Source organism: Carya illinoinensis, chromosome 1 (genome assembly GCF_018687715.1).
Source record: "Carya illinoinensis cultivar Pawnee chromosome 1, C.illinoinensisPawnee_v1, whole genome shotgun sequence".
NCBI classification, from domain to species: domain Eukaryota; kingdom Viridiplantae; phylum Streptophyta; class Magnoliopsida; order Fagales; family Juglandaceae; genus Carya; species Carya illinoinensis.
In genome coordinates, this window is record NC_056752.1 from 41,977,207 (window position 1) to 42,004,771 (window position 27,565).

The 27,565-nt window shown below is 36.4% G+C and overlaps 5 protein-coding genes across 13 annotated transcripts; 3 read left to right on the forward strand and 2 right to left on the reverse strand.

The window, feature by feature from the left end:
- Positions 1-1,169: 1,169 nt before the first annotated feature.
- Positions 1,170-5,624, forward strand: LOC122274782 (DEAD-box ATP-dependent RNA helicase 58, chloroplastic). 5 transcript variants are annotated; one of them, XM_043083826.1, is made up of 10 exons: positions 1,170-1,461; positions 1,622-1,715; positions 1,858-1,971; positions 2,071-2,193; positions 3,092-3,196; positions 3,561-3,719; positions 3,853-3,885; positions 3,964-4,053; positions 4,707-4,847; positions 4,989-5,624. In XM_043083826.1, exons 1-10 carry the CDS (start codon positions 1,226-1,228, stop codon positions 5,247-5,249), a joined length of 1,356 nt encoding a protein of 451 aa, XP_042939760.1. In that variant the 5' UTR covers positions 1,170-1,225; the 3' UTR covers positions 5,250-5,624. The 5 variants fall into 5 exon arrangements, with proteins under 5 accessions (XP_042939760.1, XP_042939756.1, XP_042939761.1 ...); XM_043083822.1 differs by having other exon boundaries at positions 1,173-1,461; positions 3,817-3,885; XM_043083827.1 differs by having other exon boundaries at positions 1,322-1,461; positions 1,571-1,715; positions 3,817-3,885.
- An 877-nt stretch (positions 5,625-6,501) lies between these two features.
- Positions 6,502-14,495, reverse strand: LOC122274776 (glucose-1-phosphate adenylyltransferase large subunit 3, chloroplastic/amyloplastic). The gene is made up of 15 exons (XM_043083810.1): positions 14,134-14,495; positions 11,949-12,062; positions 11,629-11,802; positions 11,320-11,412; positions 9,966-10,049; positions 9,813-9,868; positions 9,443-9,536; positions 9,158-9,270; positions 8,840-8,912; positions 8,578-8,658; positions 8,015-8,101; positions 7,709-7,813; positions 7,287-7,393; positions 7,124-7,184; positions 6,502-6,784 (listed from the first exon to the last, which is right to left on the reverse strand). Exons 1-15 carry the CDS (start codon positions 14,371-14,373, stop codon positions 6,683-6,685), a joined length of 1,584 nt encoding a protein of 527 aa, XP_042939744.1. The 5' UTR covers positions 14,374-14,495; the 3' UTR covers positions 6,502-6,682.
- A 1,794-nt stretch (positions 14,496-16,289) lies between these two features.
- On the forward strand, positions 16,290-19,005 carry LOC122274834 (uncharacterized GPI-anchored protein At5g19250-like). Its single transcript, XM_043083830.1, has 2 exons — positions 16,290-16,475; positions 18,338-19,005. Exons 1-2 carry the CDS (start codon positions 16,325-16,327, stop codon positions 18,841-18,843), a joined length of 657 nt encoding a protein of 218 aa, XP_042939764.1. The 5' UTR covers positions 16,290-16,324; the 3' UTR covers positions 18,844-19,005.
- A 1,307-nt stretch (positions 19,006-20,312) lies between these two features.
- LOC122274850 (bifunctional protein FolD 2-like) lies at positions 20,313-23,774 on the forward strand. 5 transcript variants are annotated; one of them, XR_006228415.1, is made up of 6 exons: positions 20,318-20,735; positions 20,828-21,144; positions 21,784-22,020; positions 22,090-22,257; positions 23,276-23,409; positions 23,505-23,645. XR_006228415.1 is itself a non-coding variant. In XM_043083832.1 (5 exons), exons 1-5 carry the CDS (start codon positions 20,567-20,569, stop codon positions 23,676-23,678), a joined length of 1,011 nt encoding a protein of 336 aa, XP_042939766.1. In that variant the 5' UTR covers positions 20,313-20,566; the 3' UTR covers positions 23,679-23,774. The 5 variants fall into 5 exon arrangements, 4 of the variants coding, with proteins under 4 accessions (XP_042939766.1, XP_042939768.1, XP_042939767.1 ...); XM_043083832.1 differs by lacking the exon at positions 23,276-23,409 and having other exon boundaries at positions 20,313-20,735; positions 22,144-22,257; positions 23,505-23,774; XM_043083834.1 differs by lacking the exon at positions 23,276-23,409 and having other exon boundaries at positions 20,319-20,735; positions 23,483-23,587.
- Positions 23,775-23,956: 182 nt separating this feature from the next.
- LOC122274901 (peroxisomal adenine nucleotide carrier 1-like) lies at positions 23,957-27,127 on the reverse strand. The gene is made up of 5 exons (XM_043083835.1): positions 26,788-27,127; positions 25,936-26,167; positions 25,180-25,326; positions 24,798-24,958; positions 23,957-24,572 (listed from the first exon to the last, which is right to left on the reverse strand). The coding sequence occupies exons 1-5, from the start codon at positions 26,928-26,930 to the stop codon at positions 24,290-24,292; spliced, it is 966 nt and encodes a 321-aa protein (XP_042939769.1). The 5' UTR covers positions 26,931-27,127; the 3' UTR covers positions 23,957-24,289.
- Positions 27,128-27,565: the final 438 nt, after the last annotated feature.

The following is a 27,565-nucleotide window of genomic DNA, read 5'->3' on the forward strand; positions in this document are numbered from 1 at the left end:
AAAAAAAGAACTACATGTTTTATCTTTCAATTTTACGCGATTCTTAACTTCTTATTGAATACAATGAAGAAAAAGTTAATATATAATTATTTCTATCATATTTTTGTACGAGAATTAAAAAAGAGAAATCATATTTATCATCCTTATACCACACATCAACATATGATGTGTCATTTGTATCATTCTATTTAAACACATATTAATATGTGTATTTAAATAGAAGAACAAAAATGACATATTATTTTTTTCTTTCTATTTTTGGTGTGTGGTGTAAGGAATGATAAATATAATTTTTCATTAAAAAATCTAAGTTGCTAAACAATATAAAAATAAATACAGCTTTGAATCGGTTGATATTTATTCAAACAATCTAAAATTGATTAAAATTGACCTAAATCGAAATATTGGAGCTGTTCAGTGAATGATTCAAAAAGTTCACTAAAATCAATTCAGTTTCTTACCGATTCAACTTATCGAACAATTTTTTAGAGCCTTAATTTAATTACACTATGTTTTTGTAGCGTTGTCATTGACTATTAAATCGGCCCTTAGTCTTTAAATAAGAAATTTAACTATTGATGAATGATATCATTACAATAGGATAAGAGTAGAATGTGATTGTAATATAGAGGTTCTTGCGCCCTTATTCAATAATATTGTATTAAGGGTAATGCTTATCTCCCACACAAAACTACCTAAGTTGCTATCAATTTTGTTTTACTTAATAATTAAGAAAATATTTTTAAATATTTTGTTGAATTTTTTATTAAAAAATATAAAAAAATGTATAAAAAAATAAAAAAAATAAAAAAACTTTAGCCTATTCGATAGTCACCTTCGATGAATTTTATCTGTAATTGTAACTGGATCCATGTTTTAATAAGTATCATTTCTCCCTCAATTCTTGAACTTATTAATTCAGAAAATATTAATCACGATGCATAATGTCACGTCTAATTAGAATGAAGTGATCATAATTATTAGGGAAATTTATTTTTGAAAAAAAAAAAAATCATCTACTAAGAAAATCTACTCTTGTACGCATAGATGGGACTAGATTATTATCAACGGTTCCGTACAACCCAAAGTCAATCCAGCGGCTGTTACTTCCCTACACGCGAGTCCCTTGCTGAGAGTCCATGTAGTGCGCTCACATACCGCTATATGGTCATCTCCAAGCTAATATCTTGGCCCTCTCTCGCTCGCAGTTTCAGCGGAACTCAAAATGGGTACTCTTTCAGTTACTGGACTTCTCTTCCAATCACAAAACCCTAAACCCAGAATCCCGTTCTCCACTAACTTCACAAATCAAGTTCTCTTCCCTAACCCATTATCCAAACTAAGGCTTTTACAAGCGCTTCCCAACTCTTCTTCCATATCCATCGAAGAAAATCCTGGAAAGAAGGCCCCCACTCTCCGAGAGATCTGCCAAGGTCACGTTCCCGAACACGTAATACGCAGGTCTTATTCTAACTGTCACTGTGTTTAAATCAGTGCTTTCTATTACAATACCATCAATAAAGCTCATCATTTGATTACATGGTTATGACACGTGAAAATTACAAGTTAGATACTGGAAAATGGAAATGCAATAAAGCTGAAATAAACTTTCATATTCAAGGGCTGAGGAGGTTGGATATACTAGACCAACAGATGTACAACTACAAGCACTGCCAATTCTGTTTTCAGGGTGTGATTGCATTCTTCATGCGCAGGTTAAGTCTGCGCCATCGAAACTGATTTCGCGTTTTATTTTTTCACTATAATTAATACTATTTTCGTATGATTCATGTCTGTCCCGATGTGTACTGACCAGTCTTTATGTGGTATATATATTTTTTTGTTGGGATCCTTTAGACAGGTTCTGGGAAGACACTGGCATACTTGCTGCTGATCTTTTCTGTCATAAATACTCAAAAATCCGCTGTGCAAGCAGTGATAGTAGTGCCCACCCGGGAACTTGGCATGCAAGTAAGAGTGTCATTCATGAGTTCTCTCTCGCTTAAAGTTTTATTTTTCTCATTTTCTATTCACTATAATAATATTGTTATCTCTCTCTCTCAATAAAAGGTCACGAAAGTTGCTCGGATGTTGGCTGCGAAGCATGTTGAACTTGAGTTGGAGCAGAAATGTTGTACTGTCATGGCTCTTTTAGATGGAGGAATGTTGAAAAGGCACAAGAGTTGGCTAAAGGTGCTGCATATTTCTGTTTTCATTATAAAAGTTTCATGGCTTTGATGTTAGTAAAATAAAGGCTAGTAGTTGATAAGGTGCCGATGTCTGTTGCTGAAACTTTTGTTCCATGCTTAACATTCTGAATGAACTTTAAACATCGGTTAAATCCTACCCGTTTGAGAAAACATTCAACAAATAAACAATAAAAAATGAAACAATTATTTGTTTTTTTCCCCTTGGTTTTTCCTCTTGCTAGAGCCTATTTTGCTCTCACAGTGCCCTATGTGATACAATTTGACTACATATTTGCTTCTTTTGGTGCCATAGTAGGTGGGGGAATGTATAACAAGTTATCATAAGAAAAACAAATTTTGTTTACCAATCAAAAAAAGAAGTCGTGTAGAGGAGTGACTGTGGAGTCGGTTGACTCTGAGCATTATGGGATTCTGCTCTAAAAAAAAAAGCTGGAATTTGTGTTCGCATTTTAATGGAAAATCTTCTTGGTGAATAGAAGCATTGTAAGTTAATATGACGTATATTGACTGGGTCTTAAGTAGGACTGAATAGCCGGATGGGGAGTCTAGTTGAATTATAAGTTGCAGTGCAAGGTGGATTCATATGCAGATTCATGAAAGGCTCTGTAGTTTATTTTTTATTAGCCTCTTCTTTTGCAGAATTTTCTGGTACTTCCGAGGATATATTATAGTTTTCAATAATATATATGATTAAGAGTATTGTCCTGACCTAAACAAGTTACAATTTTGTTTTGTTTGTCATTTTTGTGGCATTGCGGTACTTGATATGGACATTTTTAGCTTTTCGCATTTGCTTATTGACCAGTTACTGATAGTACTAAGTAGCCAGAAGAAGATTATGCATATCTTTTGAACAATTTTTCAAAGCATAACAATTTCAGGCAGAGCCCCCTACAATACTTGTCGCAACAATAAGAAGTTTGTGCCAGATGCTGGAGAAGCAAACCTTAAAGCTTGAGTCAATGAGGGTACTGATAATTGATGAGGTAGTTGAATTTTAATTTTACTTTTTGGTTTGACAGCTACTCTTTTATGGCTTAAAGATGTGTAAACAAATGTTATGCTTACAAAATGTTTAGACGAGTCCCTGGAATTCAGACGATATTTGTTTACAAAGAGGAACGAAAGCACAGATTTGACTATCTTATATGTGCTTTATTGGAACTTTAAGACAGCGAGGGAAAACAGCATTTGCATTAAAGGAATTTTTTGTTCCAAATATATTCCCGAGACTAATTTCACTTGAACTGTTCTATTTGTTGCCATCTTATTTATTCCTTTTCTACAGGCTTTTGTTTTATGAAATAGTCTTCTACAGACAGTGAAATTTCAAGTTTAATATTGTGTTAGGTTGATTTCATGTTCAATTCTTCAAAAGAAGTCAGTTCTCTTCGAAAGCTTTTGACCTCATATTCATCACTCAACAACCGTCAGACTGTTTTTGCCAGTGCATCCATCCCTCAGCACAGACGATTTTTGTATGACTGTATACAGCAAAAGTGGACCAAGGTTTGCTGATTTCTGGTTACACTGTTATCTTCATTGGGATTTGACATGATACCACCACTGTTTGTCTTGCATATTATGATTTTTGTATAATTAACAGAATGATGTGATTCATGTCCATGCCAATCCAATTCAGCCCATGCCATCATGCCTATATCATAGATTTGTGGTAAGAAATTTTTAGAGTGCAAGTCATACTCTGTTGTGCTTCTCATTTGAAACATGCTAATCCTGTGTTGCATGACAGATTTGTGGCAAGAACAGAAAGCATCAGATTTTGCTCTCCTTACTACAGTCTGATGCACCTGAGTCTAGCATTATCTTCGTTGGTGAGCAGGTCCACAGAATATATCCTTCTCTATTAATTCATTTCTTAAAACTGATGTAGTCTTTAAATTATCTTTGTTGATGAGTATGTCAATGTTTTTTCTAAGGTATTATTTTATGAAGATATCCACTAGGTGTTGTGGTTATTATTGGCCATTTTTGCGAGTTGAATCACCTGGTACATATAGATATCTCATGGGTCTAGTGAAGATATAATGTCCAAACCACAAAGTAATATATTGACACTAATGTGTCATGTTAGCGTCAAATATATCTTTTATGAATAGCATGTAAGATCATCATGCTGCATCAATAAATCTTGCAATATATTCCAACTATGAGTCCACCCTTTCCCAAATTGCCCAATTGTCTAAGAGACTAAATCAACTCATGTCAACACAATCAATCAAGCCTTGTATTTGTTGACCAAGATGTACTAATCTTTCTAGCCCACAATAGGAATGAAAAAGACCAGGTGCAGTTGAGATCTTTGAAGCTAGGAATTGGTAGCATAGTTGCATTAGTTTGTATGGGATGTAATCATCAACTAGATTTGGATCCCTGGAGATAGATCTCAATCAGGATCAATTTAGTTCTCTCTTTTGAAATAAATGTGATGATTTATCTGGTGAACTGAGATCTATATCTTATCTACTTTTGCAGTCTGAGAAGTCGAAGAAGGCTGGAAATACCCCATCAACCACTTTATTAGTTGAGTTTTTGGAGGCTTCATATGTGGGTTGCTCAGACATCCATCTTCTGGAAGAAGACACGAATTTCCATTTACGAGCAGCTTCTCTCTCAGTAAGTGGTGTTCAGTTCCCCTATGGATGAATGTGAGAGATTGGTTTGCACACAAGATGGACTAATGTTTCAGGAAAATTGTTTTCTTAGGTTTTAGAACACAAAATCCTAGTTATGTTAACTCCATTTTTTTTAATACAGGAAGTGAGACGAGGAAACTATATCCTAGTAGCAACGGATATAGCGGCTAGGGGAGTTGACCTGCCAGAAACAACTCATATATACAACTTTGATCTGCCAAGAACTGCTGTAGATTATCTTCATCGAGCTGGAAGAACAGGTAGGAAACCATTTTCGGAGAACAAATGTACTGTTACCAGCATTCTATCGTCAGAGGAGCGATTTGTTTTGAAAAGATACGAAAATGAATTGTTGTTTAACTGTGAAGAACTCATTTTATAGACTTGGGGTTTTTTTCTTCACTCATAGAAATGAGCAACCCCCCCTCCCTCCCCAAAAAAAAAAACAAGAAAATGCATGTAGAGACATACTTACAGTAGCTGGAAGTGATACTCTAAATGTTCGGTGCACCAGTGTGAATTTAGCTGACTTGGCTTGAGACAAAGGATAAAATTCTGTAATTGGTTTTAGTTTGGAAGAGCATATGAAGATTTTCAGCTGGAACAAATTGGGGAATCTTTGGATAAATTGCACTCTATAATATAATGGATGCTTCTAGCTGAAGTATATTACAATGTATTTCGTTTATGGACAACCAATATTTTCATACAACCGACGCCATTTCTTGATGAGTGAATGAATTACTTGACTTCAGAAGCTCTGTGCTTTCACAAAATCATTTCATTCTAATGCTTGATATGGCTACCAATTGATGTGAGAAGCACTGGTTTCTGTTGTAGGAGCAGAGAACATCATTTTTTTGGGTTGTTGTTGCACCTCACTATGTTAAAGGGGTAACTGTTGATGCTCGGGATGTTACGGCATACATGGTGCCTTAATAGGATCTTGTGATAACGCACCTTCAAATGGGTATTAACAAAATGAGTTATGAATTTTGCCCGTTTTAAAATTTGGCCACAACAAGCCACTTTTTGATTTTTGCATTTTTTTAATCTGTTGTTTGTTTGAAGTGATCTTTTTAGAAGAGAACAAAAAAGATGAAAAACCAGTTTACCTTTTAAAGATCTACATAATTCCTTCTGTGTCAACATTGTATTGAAAATCACCGGGATCGTGAAATTGATTCATTTGCAATTCTAACTCAAGAAATTATATTGGCAGTCGTGAGTGTGTAAATATTGTGCAATTACTTCGAAAAAAGTAAATAAATACATGACTCACAGAAAAAAAAAGTTAATTTTTTAATAGTGGATTCTATTCTTTTTCAAAGTGACTGTATGATATTTGCACACTTCACAACTCTATATATCATTACTCTTCTAATTCACGTGAAAGTGAGTGAAATTTGTGAAAAACCTCAAAAATCTTGTCTTATGGGATTTCCAATTAAGTAGCAAATTTTTCATTTCCAAGTCCCTTCTTCCCCCAGCAGGAAACATGTATCTAGCTTCAGCATACCTTAATAAGATTTTTTCTCTTCTTTCTTATAAAGAATTTGGACTGTTTTAAAACGGAGCTAAGACGTTGGGTTGATTCACCCAAAAAGAAAACAAAGGTTAGAACTTTCTCAGACTGATAAAAACTTCTCTCTTTCATAAAAAGTTTAGTATTGAACACATCCAAATATGCATGCTTTGATCTCCTTTGTTTTCATTACATTGATGGTTATGGTGGAAAACATGACCCACAAGTGTTGTTCTCTCTTGTTTTCTATCCGAACCAATAAAAAATGGCTTAAGAGGATGGACAGATTGTTATATCACAGAACCATCTAGGATTACCGAGTTTCTATGTATGACTGTAACACCGGCACGGATGTAAAACCCTTCAGAAGGTCTATCAGCCTCTTGTATTCCCTGAAATTCCACATAAACAGAAACTTAAGTGCAGGGTGGACAGCTACAAAATCATTAGCTCATTGATTGAAGACTTTACTGGTATATTATATATGTGGTTACTTCTGTGGCTGAGAAAAAATGTTTCGGAGTTCAAAGGCTGTCTTTATCATTTACCTTTTCAGTAACAACTATAAATATTTGAAATCCTAATTTTCATTATTATGGATGGTGACCATTCTTTACTCTTTTGATACATTATCTTTGGAGATTGATTACGATTTAGACAAAGTGAGTATTTGGAAATTCATGTATTTGGGAGTCACCATCACCAACTTTAAATGGTAAAAATTCTCCTACCTCTGAGTTTGCAATAACAACATTCCTCCCAATTCTGGCATTTTTGTCAATGATGCAGCCTCTGCACATTATTAAAAAGAAAAGACAAGTAAGAAGAGAAATGCTAAGAAATTTACTATTATGTTTTGCATGTTTTTGTACAAGGGATTTAAGCTGTTTATACTTGATTTTTGTATTTTCTCCTATCCCAACTGGAACTCTTCCCTCTGCTAAAATTGATGTCATTTCCGCCTCTGTTTCATAGAAGTCAGCTCCAAGCATCACAGTATCCTGCATGTATTGGGCCATAATAAAATTGTATCTCAGAAACAAAGAGCAGAAGCATGGATTACCAAAACAGAGAAATGTGAATTGTTTTTATGCATGAAATCTGTTTAAATCAAGGAAAATTGATGTAATTTTTAGGTATCTTAATCAAGAAGATCATGAACTACCAATCAATGGAACAGTTGAGAGAGCTTTTGAAAAATTTCAAAGATTGCCTTTTCACTAGCTGCGAAATTTTCTGTACCATTCTATCTTGCAATCTCAAGTAAAATATACCATCAAGTATCGAGTAATGTATGATGGCAGTTACTGACTTACCTTTAAGTGGACATTAGCGTTTATTCTAGATCTGATACCAACAACACTGTGCTCTATGAAGCAATCAGTTAAGAAACTTCCATGAGATATAATCGAATCAACTATCTGTGACAAGAATGAGCAGCAGTGTTATACTTCAATGACTAGACGCAGGGGGAATAAGCAAAGAAAGAAACCAAAAGATAAAAAGACTAGTTCTATGCCTGACTGCCTAAAAGTTTAGCTGATGAAATAGAAACTGAACATTGTTAGCAATGGTTGTGTAATTTTCTCAATTTAAAAGCTTCAAGGCAGATATTTACTTACCTTGCTATTATCTATTTTTGTTGGCGGCAAGTTTCTTCTTGATGTATACATTGGCTTTGCTGCATCATAAAAACTGAATCTAGGTGGCTGAAAGTACAAAGAAAGACACTGTGTGACACTTGAAGAATTTCTGTTGAAACAAGATAGCGTCAATCATGACTACCATGCTATTAACACTTAAATAGTCATAAAGAGTAAGTATCTTAGTAAATTTGTGATTAATGGTTCAAGAGGGTCGTGATAGTACTACCACTACTCAGATTACCACATCTAGTTTGTAAGTTAGTGTTGGACTCTGCTTCCTTATTTATGTTATATTTCTTATTTGAAATTAGGATGAAAAATATGAGCAACATGGCAAGAGCTACATAATTCTGCATTGGACATAGCTATTTTTGCATGTTATACCGAGTTATCTATATCCGTTATAGCTCAAAATGATAAGTCACTATACATTCCAGTCACTCAGTCTGCATATCACAGGATCTATGTCCCCCTCGTTCCTTAAGCAGCATACATAAGCCCTAGAAGCTAGTATAATAAGAGTGATATATAGTAGTTACATGCTCTGTGAGGGCAAGATTTGCCTCAAAGAAAGATCTGATGGTCCCTATGTCTTCCCAATAATCATTGAAAAGATAAGCCTGCAAAAACAAAAACAAAAATCTGTTGGAATAAATAAAAGTGGAGACTGGACACTCCGGGAGCTGGAGAATATCAAATAAATGACTACATATATTTGTTCTATCCATCAGTGTGTATATGATAGACTATCCACATGCCAAACAGTCTGAAAATACAGATTCTTCAGCACTCAGAAATGACCTTTATGAAGAATTCTTTGGCTGATGCAGGGATTATCTCTGAACCAAAGTCATTTGCAGTAGGGAATCGCCATCTGAGTCAAGAATAATTAGAGCACCTCATCTTTATATAATTGCCTTTGAGATCACTTCTTATGTGGATAGAGAGGGGGGGGGGGGGGGGGGGGGGGGGGGGGGGGAAGAGAGAGAGAGAGAGAGAGAGAGAATTTTGCTTGATTAAATGCAATTCCATTCTTATATGTGAGCTAGCACAAGGAGTCTGCATTTAATCTTATTTCTGTCATGAGTAATTCATGAATAGTTCTCAAGTGTTTGATACCTCAAAAGATTCAGAAGTATCTCCTTCTTGAAGACATAGACTCCCATGGAAGCAATGTAAGGTTTCTTCTGAGCTTCTTCCTTTGCGAGTCCCAAGATCGTTGTATCTACTGCCTGAAATTTATATTGAAGTTACCGTAATAATTCTATTTCTTAAGGCGCAATTTCCAGATTTCAACAATTACCGACTAGACTCAAATATTCAGGAAAGGCCATCTTAAGCAAACAATGTTTTCTAAAGCTTGAAACAATATAAAAAATAGGAGAAACAATAAAAATGGCTTACCATTGCCTTCAGGTCCTCTCCCTTGGGCTTTTCCCTGAATGAAAGGATCCTTCCTTTGTTATCTATCTTCATTAGACCAAAATCCGAGGCACGGCTATCAACAAGCGAGGAAATTATCATAAAGGCCAAGCACAGTTATTATGAACTGGGAAAGGAAAATAACAAGCGCACTTCAGTGATTGTGGGCATCAACATTAAAAGTTCAAACAATGAAATATGCAAAAACCCGAACTGCTTGACATCTCTGCTTAGGCACCTACACTAGCATGAAGTCTTTAATTGGAAATGACCAGTCAAGCCAATTTTAGTTAGGTTGGCTACAGGTGTCTAAGTTGAACCACTTGGGAAACTTTGATCAAATATAAAATACCTGTCATCCATTGGTAGAGAAGAGATGGTGATATCAGCACCACTGTTTCGATGATTCTGCAAATGAAGAGATCAATCAAAGTGTCCAAGAATATATCGACTGAAAATGAGTGAAATAAAGCTCTGTTTAAGTGAACTTCATGGAGTGCCTTACTTGAACGAAGTCCATGTAGTCCATCCTATACAAGTGATCCCCAGAAAGAATCAGCACATCCTCAATATCCTTGCTCCTTGCATCCTATGGAATGGAAAGCATATGATGTCATGAAATGGAAAGAAGTGACAGGGCAGGAATATTTAAATGGTCAGGGTTGGAATTGCCTGTAGAATTGGTTTTACAAGAAATTCTTTGTTTTCTGATATCTCCTATCATTATCAATGGGGCCATCACAGAAAAGGAAGCCATCAAACATATTTGTGATGACGGCATTTTTTATATATTCACAGCTGAGGAACAGGTGGCCATACTGGTGGCAACATTTTGTCCCACAAAATCCAGATATTTGGCTCCCACATGACGCCTGTTAATAACCAACTTGTTTTCCCACTGGAAAAATTGTGAGAGTGAATGGAACAGCATATGATTTCCTCAAATCACGCACCATCGGCAGCATGATTATGAAGCTGCCTGACAGTTAAGATATTGACTATGGGCTTGATGGTGGCGAGATCAAGCAGGCAGCGGTGATGAAGCATAAGAACTCAGGAAGGATGTTGGAGCTGTGGACAAATGCTCCAGACATGCAGTTTTACACGGGTAACGGGGTGAAGGATGTGAAGGGGAAAGGTGGACCTCATGCAGGACTATGTTTGGAGACAAGGGTTCCCTGATGTGGTGAATCACCCCAATTTCCCTTCACAGATCGTGAGTAAAGGAAAGATTTACACTCATTCTATGCTGTTCCTGTTTTCAACTGAAACTCCAACCCCGAAAGCTTAAATTTTAAATGACTGGACGTTATATAAGAAACTTGAGTGATTGTGCCTTCCATTGGTTTCAATGTATCCTCTGACAACAGCTTTGCATTCTGTTTTATGAATAACGAATTATATCGCTCAACACCAAGTCCAGAAGGCTGCGACTATCAAAACTCATCAGGCAAAACAAACAAAACACAAACATCTGGTTTTAAGGCGCAAAACGACACATCAGAACAATCATGAAACAAGAAAATTAGAGGCTAGAGGTATCCATCAGTTTCCTGCGGTCTGAGACTTTTGAACGGGGGCTGTAATTCCCAATCACTTCAGCGAATCCAGGAGTCAGATTTTTTATGCACTGAATACTGATGAAACTTGGTGCCATGATTAGGAAACTATTCCGCTCTAAGAAAGGAAATTACGAAGAAATTTATTCACGTCGAGTACGCGATTCACTCTCCAGTTTCTGGAGTCGCTAATTGAACCAAAAATAAAGACAGCTCACAGCTGGACTGGCTGTTTCGTTAAGTAGATTGACAGTCTGTCTTCACAATTGATCCAAGTAACTAAATGTGAACATCAGTTACCTCAAAAAGCCAGTGGAACTGTCGTACAGCATCTGCCGTGCCCTGGAACCACCTTTTACCTTCCTCTCCTGGAGTTTGAGTGGCTGCAAGAACCTGCCATGGAATCGAACAAAAAGTACGTTTTTCAAGTAATTCTTTCAGAAAACTTCCACCGTTTTCTCTTTGACGCGTTTCCTTGTTCGTTCCGGACATTCAACGGGCTAGTTTGCGTGGGATGATGCAACATGATCCGTAGAATGTTCTTTAAGGTTAAACTCCATGCATGTAGACAAAACATGTTAATGCATGGAATAACATGACGAAATGTACCTCGATGTAGCCATCTCCGAAGGTGACTCCACTGCCAAAGTTGTAAGCGCGGGCAATATGCCTGTTGAGCGATGCCGAGTTGAACTGAGTGAGAATGTACACTTTGTTGATCCCACTGTTGATGCAGTTGCTCATTGGCACATCAATCAGCCTGTATGCTCCTCCAATTGGAACCTGTCAAAGTTTTGGTACGATGCATGATAAGAAAAAATACACCCCCCCCCCCCCCCCCCCCCCCCCCCCCCCCCCCCCCCCCAAAAAAAAAAAAAAACTGAAGCCTTCTGATTAAACATGAAAATTGGTGAAGAGAGGGGGCTTACTGCAGGTTTGGCACGGCGCTTAGTGAGTGGGAAAAGACGGGTGCCGGCTCCTCCTCCCAGTATAATTGCCACAACCGTCCGTGGGTCCCGCTTTTCCATCTCTAGGTTCCTCAACTGCAATGTCCGACAGTTGATTTAAGATTTGTCTCTTAGGAGTAGTTCATTTTTCAACCTGATTCTTAGCTATCACTCTTCTTTTTTATTTTTTGTGGGTGATTAGCAAGTTGGCAGGATTAATCATCATGAATTTAAATTCTACTCCTTATTTTTAATGCTAAACATGTTTCATTTATTCATTTATGATAAATAAGTTACATCGTTAACCTGACATATATAGAGAAATTTTCAGATTACAAGCCAACTACTATATTTGGAGCTCTCCAGTACATAAATTTTTTTGTTATTGACATGGTCTTAACAAGTGTTGTATCTCTCTATAGACAAACCGTTTGAAAGACAACACTCTGCATAAAACATAGATTTCAAATCTCATCCTTCATAGGAGGAGAAGACTTACACTCTATGGACAAAATGTTCAAAAGATTACTTCATTTTTATTTTACCAAAATAAAAGGAAATAACAATAAACATAAAAATAGATGTGAAAAACTTAGATTTATTCCGATAAACTTCAAAATTAGCCATACGGCCTAGGACGCCTCTGATATACTGGAAAACTATAAACCCGCCTTTTCAACTTAAAGGAAAAATAAAAAAAACATGAAGTAACGAGATTGTGGTGGCACGTGAGAGACACGCACTATGCTAGGAGTGTGGCAAATAGTCGAGAATGAAGAAACCGAGGTCCCTGGTCCCAAAAATGTTGCATGTGTAAAGCACGTCATAATTTGATTTAAAGATAAGTTTTAAAATTTAAATTTTATAAATCAAATCTTATCATTTAAATAATGTAGATGGCGTGTTCTACTCACCGAATTAAGAATAAAATAACTTTTTTCTAAACAACATTATTTCAAATTATTTATTTAAATTAAATGTTCAAATTTGAAAAAGATACGGTATATGTTGTATATGGATCTTAAAACATGGTGATTTCTACATGTCATTTTGTTTTTTGAGTTTTGGACAAATAATGTAAGGGAGGTTTGGATAGTCAATAGTGAGTAGCAATGAGATAGTTAAGATGAAAGTTAAAAGTTGAATCAAATATATTAAAATATTATTTTTTAATATTATTATTATTTTAAAATTTAAAAAAATTATAATAATTTAATGAGATAAAATAAGATAAAATGAAATATTTTTCATATCCAATCCTAACCTAAAAGAATCTCAAATTATCAACTAAAAAAGTATAGGGTAGACAAAACGAGGATGCTCGCCAAATTAAGACGACCCATTCCTGAGTGATGTATGTCTCCGTCTTGGGCCAAGACTCTCATTTAGATATTTGGAAAATAATAGAGCCCAAAATTGGCTGTGAATTTCTCACCCAACATATTTTCTTTTCGACAGCAATGCTGGGATGGGCCGCATAATATCGTAGAATTTCTATTCCAAAATGCCACATTCTTTTAACTTATTCGATTCTAATTTTAAGAGGATAAAAGACCCGCCTGACTGCAACCGTGGATCACACATTTCTACTCTGATTTATATCTAAGAGAAAGGAAAGAACTTCAGAAATATTTCCAAGTAAAGAAGGGTGCTCTGAGCATAAAGTTCTTTGCTTGTTTGCTTGGTTGTTTGTTTATTCTTTTCATCCTCACAGAAGTAAGCAGTGTTAAGGATCTAATATTGCATGGTGGGGTGGATGATGGGTACGCTGCGTTTAATCAACCAAACCAAAAAGTAGAACAGAAGAGGAGGCACACGTTAACGCAGAAATACTCAGCCATTCACACCAGTTGTTGCCATAAAACCAACCATCAACAGAAGATATTTGAACAATGTTGTGCTAAATCCTGGACTGACAAAGATTATATATATATGCACCAACTAGGTAACTCTTATATGCCACGTTCAAAATTGTGAAAGCAAAATCAGGTAGGCTCTGTTAGATTCAGATCATTACAATGGCAACACAATCGAATATTAAGTTATATATCAACTATACGGGAAAATGGTATTTTTTTCTCTGTTTGTGGTATTATATATGTGCTAGACAGCAATGAGCAATCTTGTGAGTGCGTGCGTGCCTGCGTTCGTTCTTGAGATAGCTCACCTTGGACTCGCCTGGTGCTGCTGCTACATTAGTTGTGAGAGACATGCAAACATGTTTCTTAACGTTGTTTATGCTACAAGCTCCAGCTTGTTGCAGCCGTCGTGTCACATTCAGCTTCGTCCCCATCATTTCTCCGTCACAAAACTTTACGAGCCTCCAGTTCCTCCCAGCCAAACCCATCGCCCCGCGTAACCGACCGGCAGCTGAGAGGGAAATCCGGCCATCGGCCGCCGCCGCCATATTTGTAGGAGAGTCGAGGAGAAAGTTGGAAATTGGTTAAACGAAGAGGGTCGAATGTGAAGGGCTATAAAAGGGAGAGCGAGCAGAGCAACTTGGGGAGTGACTTTGATCGCCATGACATGCATGCTAGGTATTGGAGGATTGGGCCACGTTATCCAAAATCAATTGCATCCACCAGTTTTGTTTTGGTTGGGTCTTCGTGGCCCTCTCGAACGAATTGTGTAATTACCTATTCGTGCTCACTCTTGGCACGAAATTACGAAGCAAGGAATATTCTATATGTTGGTGCTGGACGGCAGTGGCGTGCTGCCTTCTCGAGATTTTTGGTTCAGCGTGATCGTATATGTGATTTCCTTATGCTCTCGTTATTTGTATTTTCTCATCACATGCTTGATTTTATGCGAGAAAGGGGACAATGCCATTGGCTTTGGATCAAACATCAATCAATAATGATAATCAACGTCGTGAATGCCATCAAAGTACAAGAAAAGCTTATTGGGTTCGAAAACAAGATTGGCCTATTACACGGGATAAATTAAAGAATAAAAGAGAAAAAGATGATCAGAGTTCAACTCGATGTGGCGCTAGGGGTGTTCAACCGGATACCGGACCAGATTTTCGGATATACCCGGCCTGGAACCTGTGTTTAAAATTGGAGACAATATCACAGTGGCGCAGTCGTTTAACCATTATATCTGTGAAAACATTGATATGAACGTAGATGCAGCGTGTGAGAGACTTTGCAACCTGCATGCTATATATCATTGTGAAGACACGCCCTCTCGGATGCTTTCAAAAGATATAAACAATGGAAAAATATAGTTGCAAGCACAATTGTACACTAATCTGTGCACCAATGTGATGTGATTGGTTAAAAAATAGATTTTATTGAAAACAATGTTAATTTAAATTTTAAGTATGAATAAATCAGTATTGATATACAGATTAGTACGCGACTGTGCTTGTATATAACAAAACTCATAACCAATTAAAGAAAATGATATATAGTATGACTATCAAATATGTCAATCAAATATATCTATCAAATGTGCATATTCATATATTTTTTATTTTTTTTATTTTTACTTAATAGTTAAGGAAGTGAGTATTATTGAATTTATTTATATTTTTTATTTTTTTCTTAATAATTAAGAATGTTTAAAAAATTATTAAAGAAAAAAAAATTAAAAAACCCATTTATATTAGTATGTGCATTTGATGTGCATATTTGATAGTCACCCTAACATTGTCCAATAAATAAAACTCATTGAACTTCAACTTCAATATTAAAACTCATTGAATAAAGTTAATTACTAAAGCTGGAGTGCTGATTTGAGAGGTCGTTTGAATTAAGAAATACTCTCAACTCATCTCATTTTATCTCATCTTATCATTACAACTTTCTTCTTAAATCTCATTTGGTCAAGCAGTTTAGATTAGATGAGATAGTTTTAATTTTTAGGATTTAGAAAATGTGTGGGTCCTATTGTTTTATAAAAAGCCTAATTATGCATTATTCATATACTGTTCATATTAGTTTTTACTATTCATATCAGTTTTATCCTATTCATTGTCAGTTTCCATTGTTCATTATTATTTATTTAAATAGGTAATTTTAAAATTTAGAGATAAAATATATTATGTTTAGATAAAAAAAAAATATTATACAATACAAATCATGAGATGAAAACATCTCATATGTACTGGCTAACCAAACCTAGCATTAAATTTTTACATAAAATAATAATAATTTAATTTTAAAGTTTTAAAATAATAATAATATTATAATAATATTTTATTTAATTTTTAACTTTTATCTAAAATATTTCATTTTTTACAAAAATTTTATTATATATAAATAAAATCGTGTATTAATACGTATATTAACAATATTCCTTCCTATTCAGAACTTAAATTAAAATTACTTTTGAAAGCAACTTCCTAGTACCTAATGCTTGACTTTGCGACTTGTTTGAAACCCCATCCTCTCCAACCCCCGTTTTCTACTTCAATGGTAATGGCGTCCTCTGCTCTTCGCCTCCTCTTCTTCCCTCTACTTCTTTCGTCCATTCTCCTGCTGAATCACCCAGTCAAATCTGATAGTAAGAGCTTTTAACATTTTATCATCAATTTTTGTTGGAAACCCAATTCTGACGAGGTCTGATTATTGCTGATTGATCTGAGTTTAGATGCTGATTTTATGTTTTCTTTTTTAGTCATATTTTGCAATGGGTGATGATAATTTATTTGCTTGGCTTGATATTTTGTGAAAGCTATGACTTACGCTCGCATGATTTAGATCTAAAGGAGCTGCAGTTTAAATATTGTTTTAGTTAAGTTAGTGATGTATTGACTGATGGATTGTGTTTGTGTCCTCCAAGATCTAGGGATTTTTGTTTACTGATATTAAAAATAAAAAAATAAAAAATAAAATAAAAGGAAGATAAGTGGAAAATGAATATGGGGATCATTTTTCTGCTAAATTGCGACCTTTACCTTACCATGTCCATTGCTCACTATATTGTATTCTATATGAACATTAGAATCAGAACCTAAATCATAAATTAGATGCCAAGCCCCAAGAAAGGCTAAAGGGGAAACTCAAGTGACAATGGAGGGCCTCAGAGGTGTTGGCCCCCTTTTCGGTATGGTGATATATTGAGATCAACTTTTTTCCTAACTGGGATCTCATCGTATGCTTAGTTCATAGCAGCTATTTGTGCCCCCACCATTAGATTTCTCAGTGTGACGGTATCTTTATCATTTATTTCTCATTGTGGTTTGTAATTTTTACATGGTGGAGCTTTTGTATTGTCCCTACAGGGTGAGATTGCCAAGCATGCACATTCATAATCTATATATTTGGTTTCCATTCTCTCTGAGAACATGTTTCCTGTGCTAATCCAATGTGAAGCTGCTTCTATAAAGGACAAAGTGGAACAGAGTGGCTAGTACTTGTTTTGCCTGGCCCGGAAATATAATTGGTTTAGAACCAGTTAGGCCCATATTGGAGGACCTAAAATTTTATCCAAACTTAAGTCTGTCAAACTGCTGCTTGATCTTGGAAGCATAGCCTTGTGAAGAAGATATTAATTTTCAAGCAAAATTATTTCTTAGCTGAGCTTGCTCTTCTTGTTACTATTTTTCTCAAGAGACCTGTGATCATTTTGGTAATGCTCCACTTCAGGTAGATCAGCCATCCAGTGTACCTTGATGATGGGATTCGTTAATCTACACTGCTTACTTTCATATAAATGAAAACCTTTACAACCAACCCCCCCCCCCCCCCCCCCCCCCCAAAAAAAAAAAAAAAAAAAATTCCCACGCTCAACTTTTGGCTATGTATATCTGTCAGATATATGTTCCAAATGGAAGGCAAAAGATCAGGGAAGATTCACTACTTAAAAATAGGATTTGAATCACTTGAGGGAGTACTTCTGTGTCTCTTAGCTGCTGTTTTATTTCACCTAAATTCTTTATACTATAATGCAAATGTATAAATGAGATCATATGGGAACAAGATAAAGCCTTCATTAATCAGGCATCCATTTTTAGGACTTTCAAAGCCTTGGTCTTCTAAGCTTCACTAGCCATACTGGAACGCCACATCCTTTCCACTTACCCCCCAAAAAAATGCCAAAACATTTATACTTGATTTATCAATGAACATTACTGGAAAATGAAACCAAACGGAAGTTGCTCAAAAAAATAAATATAGAAAAAGGAAGAGTTCACGTAAGAGTCGGAGAACTGCAGTGTGGAATGTTCAGTGCGACTGATATTGTTCATAGAATTGTATATTTCCAGCTAGCTGCAACATAGACATTTTGGGAATAGATATAGTGATGGTAACACAATTTAGTGTGAATGCCTTGTGTATTCCACAGAGTACTTGAATCATTGATCTCTCTCTCCCTCTTAATGTCTGGACACTGAATTTCCTACACTCGCCATTTATCTGCAGACGAGGATGATACTCTTCTTCAAGGCATCAACAGCTATCGAGCATCCCTGAACTTGACAGCTCTACCACATAATGACAATGCAGAGTGCCTTGCTGATAAGATAGCTGACAAATTCAAAAATCAACCCTGTACAAACACCACCGGCTCCAACACAGTACCAGGCACTGAACCTGGATTCTCTGACTACCCTGACCTTTTAGCCAAATGCCATTTGAATGTCTCCAACACGCAGGATGGGGCCATAATGCCGGCTTGCGTACCCAACCTGGAGCCAAGCCTTGTCCTCACCAACTTCACAAAGTCTCAGTATTCAGGAAATCTCAATGACACTAAGTACACAGGAGCAGGGATTGGGTCTGAAAAAAATTGGATTGTTGTTGTTCTGACCACAAACACATCCACTGGAAGCTTCGTTCCTTCAACTAATGCTGCCAGTTTGGTTTCCAGGGTTGATGTCATCCACCACTTGCTGTTTTTACTGATGGTTTCTATTTTGCTGCTGTAAAGACGATGGCCATAAATAACCACAGCCCATTTTACAGTGAAAATACGTACTCATTCCTACATCTGTTGGTCTGCCATGTGGTGCTAGATGGTAGAATGTTGGACAGACCCATGTCAAGTGACAGCTAATTAGTTATGGTCATTTCACGATGTTTTCTTTTTATCCTACAGCCTTTAATGTTTTTTTTTTAATCGTCCCGACTATGTGCGAAAACTTCGACTTATGTTCACCCTGCTGTAAATGATTTACTGGGCCGCAGGCTGATCCCGATACCTAATTAGCTGCATCGGACTATGATTGCGACCGCTGATAAACCCCATTCCCTGCTCTTGTTTTTATCTATTCTCAGATTGAATTCGTTCTTGTCCACTCACACAAAATATTTCATTCATCTCATTTTATTTAATCTTTATAATTTTTTTAAATTTTTATATACAATAAAATAAATAATTCAATTTTTTAAAATTTCAATATAAAAATAATATTTTATAATAATATTTTATTTAATTTTTTACTTTAATCTCAACTTTTGTCATCTCATCTCATATATGAAAATTAGGCTAATTCTCCCTAAAAGTAAGTTGAATGAGGGGGCTAATGTAAAGAGGAAGTGAATAGACACAATTGATAATGGCAGGGTGACGCCGAACAGAATAGCGATTATTCTATAGGTTAGTTTCAACAGATGATTCATAAGAAAGAACCGGAGAAAATTGCCTAAAACATAAAGAAAAAAGTCTCTAGTATTTAACTGAATATTATCAAATCAAGCAATGTCAAAAATCAATCAACAAGCCGGATTGTTATAGCCAAAAATCGTGTTTATCCGAATTTTGTCAAAAATAGCAAAATTCTGAAAATCACTCCAAATTGAAATTCAAAATAAAATAAGCGATCTGCAAAAAATTCGGCCGAAATCGGGTTTAAAATGACTTCCTAACTAACAAACAAAATATTACTATAAATAGTAAAAAATAACTAAATCTAGTGATTCGGAGGGAAAAATAGTAGAATTTGAGGTCGAAAAAAGGGCACATGGAGTTGTGCTCAATGCGGACAGCGTGCACGTCGAAAAGAGCTTTCCGAATTGGGATCTTATACGCGATTCCGATGCCCGTAACCAAAATTATGACTAAAAGACTAAAACACACTCAAAACGGTCTCAATTAGGAACATACCATAATCAATTCTCACATTTGTGCTAATCTGCCAACTCATGATATCTGAATACCACTAAGGTATAATTTGACAGCTCAACATCATCTACCTCGTATCCCTTGCATCACAGGGCCACCTAATGCGTGCTCAACTTGTTCATAAGTGATTCACTCGTCACGTGCAAACTTGTGCCTCTGAGAACATGGAAGCACAAGGCTGTGACACATACCCTAGTTGCATGAAACTTTTGTTCAGATTCTTTGCCATCTACACCAAATCCTATTTTCCAATTGAAAGGACGAGGTCCAATCCCTTTTTCCATGTTAACAGAGTCTCCTATTTACAAGGAGTTGTTAGATGATTTACATCATCTATGAATAATAAAGAGACAAATTTTGATATTTAAAAAATAATAAATTCAAGAATCGAATAATTCTACACCGCAATAAAGTAAGACTCGACTCAAAGACGAATCTTTTGTACCTTGAATTGATACCTTCGGGGAAAAACGGCTAGATATTGACAAGACCCTGTACAGAGCAGGCCGTGGGAGCTTGGGGAGAATATGCGAGGTTTTGGGAACTGGGTGTGTGTGGTCAGGCGTGGACTGCGAAGGAGAGTTCGCTATTCCTCGTATAGATCTCCTCAGTATCCTTCTGTCCTCGGTCCCAACCTTCCCGACGTTTGGATTCCCAGCACCAACACCCACCGTCCTCAATCCTCTGCAATTTTCCGTAAGTCTTTAAAAGTGGCACTTTTTGTTTCGTTATTTATATTTACTTTTTGTTTTGTTTTGTTTCTTAAAAGCACTGACATGCAAAACCAGCCAAGGGTCAGACTGCTGCGATAATCGATGGGAAGTCCATTGCACATGACATAAAGTCCAGAATAGCCGGTGAAATACTCAGAACGAAGGCAGTCACTGGAAAATGTCCTGGATTGGCTGTTATTTTGGTGGGTAAAAGGAGGGACTCGAGGACTTTCATTAATATAAAGCTAAAAGCTTGTGAAGAAGTTGGAATTGCAACTCTGATTGCGGAACTGCCCGAAACCTGCACAGAAAGTGAACTTCTTAATGTTGTCTCAGGTTTCAACGAGGACCCGTCTATACACGGTATCATCGTGCAACTTCCTTTGCCACAAGTAATTTCCACAACTGCTTCAGAGTTCTAAATTTTCCCTTTCTTCATTTACTATGCTTTTGATGCTTTAAAAACTGAAAAAAAAAGGTTGTGTTTTGGCGAACTTCGATTTTTCTTGAAATGTTATGGCCTAGCTTCAGTTGCTGTGACCTACTCTATGTATATGGTACCTGATCAGATGCTTAGGACCTGTATTTTAATGAATTCCCATTTTTCCTTCTTAAATCTACTATTCGAAAATATAGTTCTTGCCGTCAGTTGTGCTGGTGGCTGAGAATGTTCAAAACAACATGACAGACGTTATGGACATGCGTTATAGACACCATATGTGTAACTCTAAGGGTACACTGTCTTTGTTCCCGTGGACCTGAAAGAAATTAAGCAACAAGAATGGAAAACTGTTTTGGTCAACTTGACCAAAACATAGTATTAATTTGTAGGCTATAAACTCGCAGATACAATAGTTACAGATGCTTATCAGCTTATCTTGTATAATACAAGTTCAAAATACAAAATTCAAATAGATAGCTTTCTCCATCAAGTAGGGTTGTTGATTTTGAAGCTTAGCTTTCTCCATCAAGTAGGGTTGTTGATTTTGAAGCTTACTGGTAGCAGATCCTAATTTGAATTCTTGACGCAGCATTTAGACGAGGAAAAAGTTATGACTGTTGTGAGTCCAGAAAAAGACGTGGATGGCTTTCATCCCCTCAATATGGGTAATCTTGCAAGGAGAGGAAGGGAGCCCCTGTTCGTCCCTTGTGCCCCTAAGGGTTGCCTTGAGCTATTGCTTAGGTTAGGTGTGCAAATCATTGGAAAAAAATCCGTGGTAATTGGGAGAAGCAAGATCGTTGGATTGCCTACTTCCTTTCTGTTGCAGGTAATCTGTGCCTTTTTTCTGATACAGAATATATTATATCCATTGGCGTGATGTACTTTTGGTGGACAGAGGCACCATGCAACGGTCACCACTGTGCACGCATTCACCAATAACCCAGAACAGATAACTTCTAAGGCTGACATTGTAGTCTCAGATGTTGGGATCCCAAACAAGGTCCGAGGCAATTGGCTAAAGCCGGGAGCAGTTGTAATCGATATGGGAACCAATCTAGTAAAGGTAAGGAGTCAGAATTTTGTGTTTCCCATGTCCTTGAGATTTTTAAGATGAAAATTTACTTACCCCAAAAGAAAAACCTGATGTATCAGTTTCGATGTCAGCTTATATGCAATAAATAGGGAAGGAACTAGTGCTGGTTAAGCTAGATGAGAAACTTATTTTCAAGTTGACAACTAAAACGTTTTTATTTTTCTCTGTTCTTATTTTTTGGATTGAGTAAAAAGTGACATGCATTATCTGATGCACTGGCATGAAATTGTAATTGTTGTAATTTTATTTGTTTGCACTTAAATGAGTCCTCATAGATGAGATTAACTCATTATCCCCCCCCCCCCCCCCCCCCTCCCCCCCCCAAAAAAAAAAAAACCCCTCACCAAATAATAAATGAGAGATGATTCGTAGATAAAGACATCTATCCTCTGTGTGGAGGACTGGAACAATGATCTCAAGAGGTTAGAATCTCATATGTAACAAATGAACTTAAAAGATCTCCTTGCCTTTTCAATGAACATTTATCCCTTCACAGAAGAGCTGACTACTAATAATAGTATGGATTACACTATATAGAAAATGTAGCTCTTTTCTAAGTATGACATTATACTCAGCTTTGGCCTTTAACCTGTCCACTAATACAAGTGCATATCTTCAATTGTACGAAAAACGTAGATACTGACTGGAAAACAATTGTATAACTTATTTTCTTACTATATGAACTTTTGATGGAGGTCAGTTTAGTGATGAGCCTCTTGCGCATCTTTGGCTGAATCTTTTGATTAACAATAGTGGCCCTGATTGTATGCACAACTCAGGCACAGCTGCACATACCTGAGCACATGTTATTCCATGTGATATAACTGGTCTCAATGAATGAACTATGGCCGATGACGGATCGTTTGTTAAGATGTCAGTCTAGCCAACCCTCATTAGAATAGCATGACATGCTAACTCTCTCCTTTCAGGCTTATGGTTGGAAGAGTTAATGTATTGACTGATTGTTCACTTATCATATGCAAGATAGGATAACTGCAATATCCAGATGGATGGATGACACCGAGTAACCCTATCCTTTGAGGCAACATTAATGTGTTTTCATGAGATTAGTCACAAATGAGATACAAGCTTGAAGGAGAAAAATAACTTGACTTGCAAGTGGTACTTGTTGCTGCATTCACTGTTTCACTAGGTGGTTCCTTATGTTGCTACTCTTTTGATGTTGAATAATCAGATGCAGTAATGATAATCTGCAGGACCCGAGTAGTCGCCGTGGATACCGTGTCACAGGAGATGTTTGCTATGAAGAGGCAATCAAGGTGGTGTCAGCTATTACACCCGTGCCTGGAGGTGTAGGACCTGTTACAATCTCAATGTTCCTCTCTAACACGCTGGACTCCGCAAAACGTGCATTTGGATGCACCTTGTGAAGTGGTTTCGTACATTTAATTATGTTAGTAGCTTTTCACCCGATGCACAGAAATACACAATATCAGAAAGAGAATGCAAGTATCATTTGACTGAAATATTAGATTTCTGTCGAGCTTCTTCTTTTTTTTTTCCTTTTCCAAAAAAAAAAAAAATATATATATATATATGTATGCTAGATTTGATTCATAAAAGTTTTCTAAATTAATCTTTTTCGTTAACTAAGTTATTTCTGTTATCGAAGTTAGTTAAATTAATAAATTGTGACGTGCAAACCTTATTTCTGTCATAGAAAATTCAATAGAATCTATATAGAGAAGTCCATACAGAAGATCTACATATTGTCAACAACAAAGCGTAGAGAAGGTTACATCTTGTCAAACCACAAAGCGTAACATGCTGCTAGCAGACAAAACTAAATGGATATTTTATTTCGATTAAGACTGGCCACAGACATGAAAAAAGAAACCCCATTCTACAAAACTATGCATTTTCCTTCTTGAGATACAGATTGATCTCTGGCCCATGCTGACACCACCAGCGTGTACAAATCCACTGGACCCTCTTCGTTTATGAGGTTCGCATGCCTATCAGTCTCAATCTCATCACTAATTCAAGTACTCTTTAGTCTGGGGCGGGTGACTAACAGATACCTTTTCAGTGCAAGCATTAAGACCCATGTTGTCTTTGTGATCTTCTCCTTTATCATCAAAAGCAACGCCGAACTCAGCACGGTCTTCAGTATCTGGGCATTTAATCCTTTGAAGAATCCCAGTAGGCCTTCTCTTTTCCAAATGGCGTACACTGCACCTGAAACTGTCTTCTGGGTTTTCTGCTCAGCTTCTTGGTTCCCCCCATCTTCATCTGATTCCGCAGCCTGAATCATAACCTTACACCTTTTTGGAAAATTAACGCAAATATGTTAATGATTTTGTGATCCCTATACAAGTAAGGGTTAATGCATGCTATTTTCAACAGATCTGCCACTTATACGTAGAAAACTTGCAGAAACGATTAGTTTTTAAATTGAACCCCATAGATGGTAAGTATGGGGTTCACATAGCTCCCATAAATATAAACCATAAAATGCACAAGGAAGAATGATTGAAATCACCATGCACCTGATAGCTGGGTAAGTCAAGCAGGTAGCGACACACTTTGAAACTGCACCCAACATGAAAGCAGAAAAGGCAGAAAGAGCTTCCGGGGATGACTCTGTACCCGTTTTCTGACTCAGCTTCCCCTTCAGTAGTCTCTGCTTTAGCTGATCAAATACGGTATACTGTACAAAATACACGTTCTGGTCTGAGTGTATTTTCTTACAAGTTAAACCAACAATTTTAAGTGCTCACACAGAAAGAGAAAGTGGAAAAACCCATTAAGTAAAAAGAACATAGGTAGCAGTTCCCATCTTCGATTAAACATATAGCTGGGATATTGTTCCACTCCATCAAAAATTTGAGAAATAAAAAACATCCTTGTCTACATGATAACCTCAAGTACCTGGATAGATGGGTTTGATGTCAAAAGAAGAGATATGCCAAGACCATCAAACGCCTCACTCCAAGTGCCTTCTGAAAGGCTCTTCCAAAATCCTTTGGATTTCCCAAACTCACTTGTCTGCATCCTCGAGGATGCTGTGTCCAAGGGCTGTAAGATAAAGCCAGAGGTTAGACTATTTAAACATTTAGTATTGATACCACAAATGGGTCTATGTTGTCATTGATAGCATTTTCTTTTCTTTTTCTCAAGTTTTGGTTTTATCACAAGTTTTGTTTTTTGATAAGTAAACACTTGTTTGTTTTTTTCTCAAGTTTTTCCTAACAGTTTGGTTGAATCTATGACATCACTCAAGGATTTTGAGGAATCTTACTGTCAGTTTTTTATTATCATGGTCATCATGCCTCTTTACTTTTCTTGTAATGACTTTTTCCACCAAGCCCCTTTCTTATAATGACTTCCCTATAGAGTACATCCAGCACCCAATTTCATGGAAAATCACAAATGAGATAGTTTACCACCCATGTCATGTTTAAACAGCAACATTTCAATAGAACCCCAACATGCACATCATTATACATCTTTTTTTTTTTATAAGTAGATCATTATATATCTACAAGGACGGAATACCTTTGGGAGCTCAATGAACAGAGTTCAAGCGCCATGCATTTGAAAGAACCCCGCAACAGACAACTTAATCAAGGAAACACAACTAAAGATGCTTCATTATCAAGAAAGAAGCATTAACACATGACTCGCCTGTATCACTATGACTGTACATGCCCCAGCAGCAGCAGCAATAATCAAGTTTGCTCTTGTTCCGATGGTTTTATTTCCACTTTTCTCCAAGTATAACCTTTTGAAGAAGCTGTATCCGTAGAAGTAGAAAAATTGTGAAATGAAGGACTGCAGGTTCTTTGTCCCAAGGCCCTGGTACAATGAAAGCACTTGACGGGTAGAAATTGCTTCCCGCAAAACATCGGAAATATTCCTGCACAAGCCAGAACGATGAATTGTATAGATAAGTTCATACACGAGTCTTTGCCTCAAAATCTCAATTACATAATGTATTTTGACTGACTTTTGGGCGACCATATTCAATTAGCCACAGAATAAGGTCACAGATTAATTTCTTGAAGGGTCAAACTGAGAAGACACTGATCCATATTGGATGAATCATTGCATGAAGAAACTTATCATAAAATTACTTTACATGATTCAGATATCCTTCGTTGCCATTTGTGTAAAAAGTGAAGCGAGTTTAGATGACAAGTTCAATCAATTGCGACTAGCAATCTAATTCCCCAAGGTTGATATAGAATATTTTTATCTCATTGATCATTATAAACTCGCTGGGAGATAGCCATCATCCAAATAAAAGGCTGAAAGAAACATACCAAACATTACAGAAACCCAAGCCAGGTCCCTGAACAGTAATTTACCCATACATGAGGAACCGTGAAAAACACATATAGACAAATCTACAAACAGGTACAAGAAAACTTACTCCGAAAAAGAAAACATCAAAATTAGCAAAAAGATATATAGAACAAACCAAAAAAATATACGCGTGGGACGGAAAGTACAAGAAGAAAACGGAAACACAATAACCTGTACTTCTGCTGATGGGGAGCTCGAAGTTCGGCTTGATACTTGGTCTTACAGGTATCGAGAGGGTACAAGACGGTGGTGCTGACAAGAGCTCCAATGGCACCAGAGGTGGCCTCTGACAAAGAGTCCAGATCAAAGCCCATCTCAAGGGAAAAATAATTGGGGATCCGAGGAATAAACGGAAATGTTATGAGATAGAGGCATGACGCATTGTCATACAAAAATTGATTAGTTTTCACAGACGTGCGTCTCTTCGGGAATCAGAGACGTAAACGTATGGAACTTCTCTCTCTCACTACGATCTTTTATTCGTCTTTAAATGGCTTGGGCTTCAGGACGCTGCTACTGTTTACAAGCGGCCGATAAAAAACTGCTTAGTACTTTATCACCACCTATTTATTATTTATAAGGTATTAAAAATTTTGTTATAAAATTTTAAAAAAATTAATATTACAAAAAAAAAGTTATTATTTAAATATAAAACTTAATCATATACAAATAAATAATACTCATATATATAAGAGTACAAAGGAGTAAATATAGCTTAAGTCTTAATTGATAGCTAAATATAGGTCTTAATTATTGGCTCAATGGTATTAATTAATTGTTAAAAATTAATCTTAATTGATGGCTTAATGGTCTTAATTAATGGTTAAAAATTAATCTTAATTAATGGCTAAATGGTCATACAAATAAGTTTATAACACTCCCCTTTTGGATAACCATACATAAAGAATATGTATCGTTAAAATCTTACCAAGGAAAAATCCAATAGGAA

Excerpts from the sequence above, each read along its gene's own strand:
- LOC122274776 (XM_043083810.1), bottom strand. The coding sequence starts at position 14,373 with ATGGCGGCGGCGGCCGATGGCCGGATTTCCCTCTCAGCTGCCGGTCGG. Across the intron at positions 12,063-14,133 it reads CAGCACCAGGCGAGTCCAAG|TTGAGGAACCTAGAGATGGA; the intron begins GTGAGCTATCTC and ends CGGACATTGCAG. Across the intron at positions 7,185-7,286 it reads GGAGAAAATACAAAAATCAA|AGGCTGCATCATTGACAAAA; the intron begins GTATAAACAGCT and ends AATAATGTGCAG.
- LOC122274834 (XM_043083830.1), top strand. The coding sequence starts at position 16,325 with ATGCTTGACTTTGCGACTTGTTTGAAACCCCATCCTCTCCAACCCCCG. Across the intron at positions 16,476-18,337 it reads TCACCCAGTCAAATCTGATA|ACGAGGATGATACTCTTCTT; the intron begins GTAAGAGCTTTT and ends ATTTATCTGCAG.
- LOC122274850 (XM_043083831.1), top strand. The coding sequence starts at position 20,567 with ATGCGAGGTTTTGGGAACTGGGTGTGTGTGGTCAGGCGTGGACTGCGA. Across the intron at positions 21,145-21,783 it reads TGCAACTTCCTTTGCCACAA|CATTTAGACGAGGAAAAAGT; the intron begins GTAATTTCCACA and ends TTCTTGACGCAG. Across the intron at positions 22,258-23,504 it reads TGGGAACCAATCTAGTAAAG|GACCCGAGTAGTCGCCGTGG; the intron begins GTAAGGAGTCAG and ends GATAATCTGCAG.
- LOC122274901 (XM_043083835.1), bottom strand. The coding sequence starts at position 26,930 with ATGGGCTTTGATCTGGACTCTTTGTCAGAGGCCACCTCTGGTGCCATT. Across the intron at positions 26,168-26,787 it reads CCCCATCAGCAGAAGTACAG|GAATATTTCCGATGTTTTGC; the intron begins GTTATTGTGTTT and ends TGGCTTGTGCAG. Across the intron at positions 24,959-25,179 it reads CATCAAACCCATCTATCCAG|TATACCGTATTTGATCAGCT; the intron begins GTACTTGAGGTT and ends TATTTTGTACAG.
- LOC122274782 (XM_043083822.1), top strand. The coding sequence starts at position 1,226 with ATGGGTACTCTTTCAGTTACTGGACTTCTCTTCCAATCACAAAACCCT. Across the intron at positions 3,197-3,560 it reads GGGTACTGATAATTGATGAG|GTTGATTTCATGTTCAATTC; the intron begins GTAGTTGAATTT and ends ATATTGTGTTAG. Across the intron at positions 4,054-4,706 it reads TTATCTTCGTTGGTGAGCAG|TCTGAGAAGTCGAAGAAGGC; the intron begins GTCCACAGAATA and ends CTACTTTTGCAG.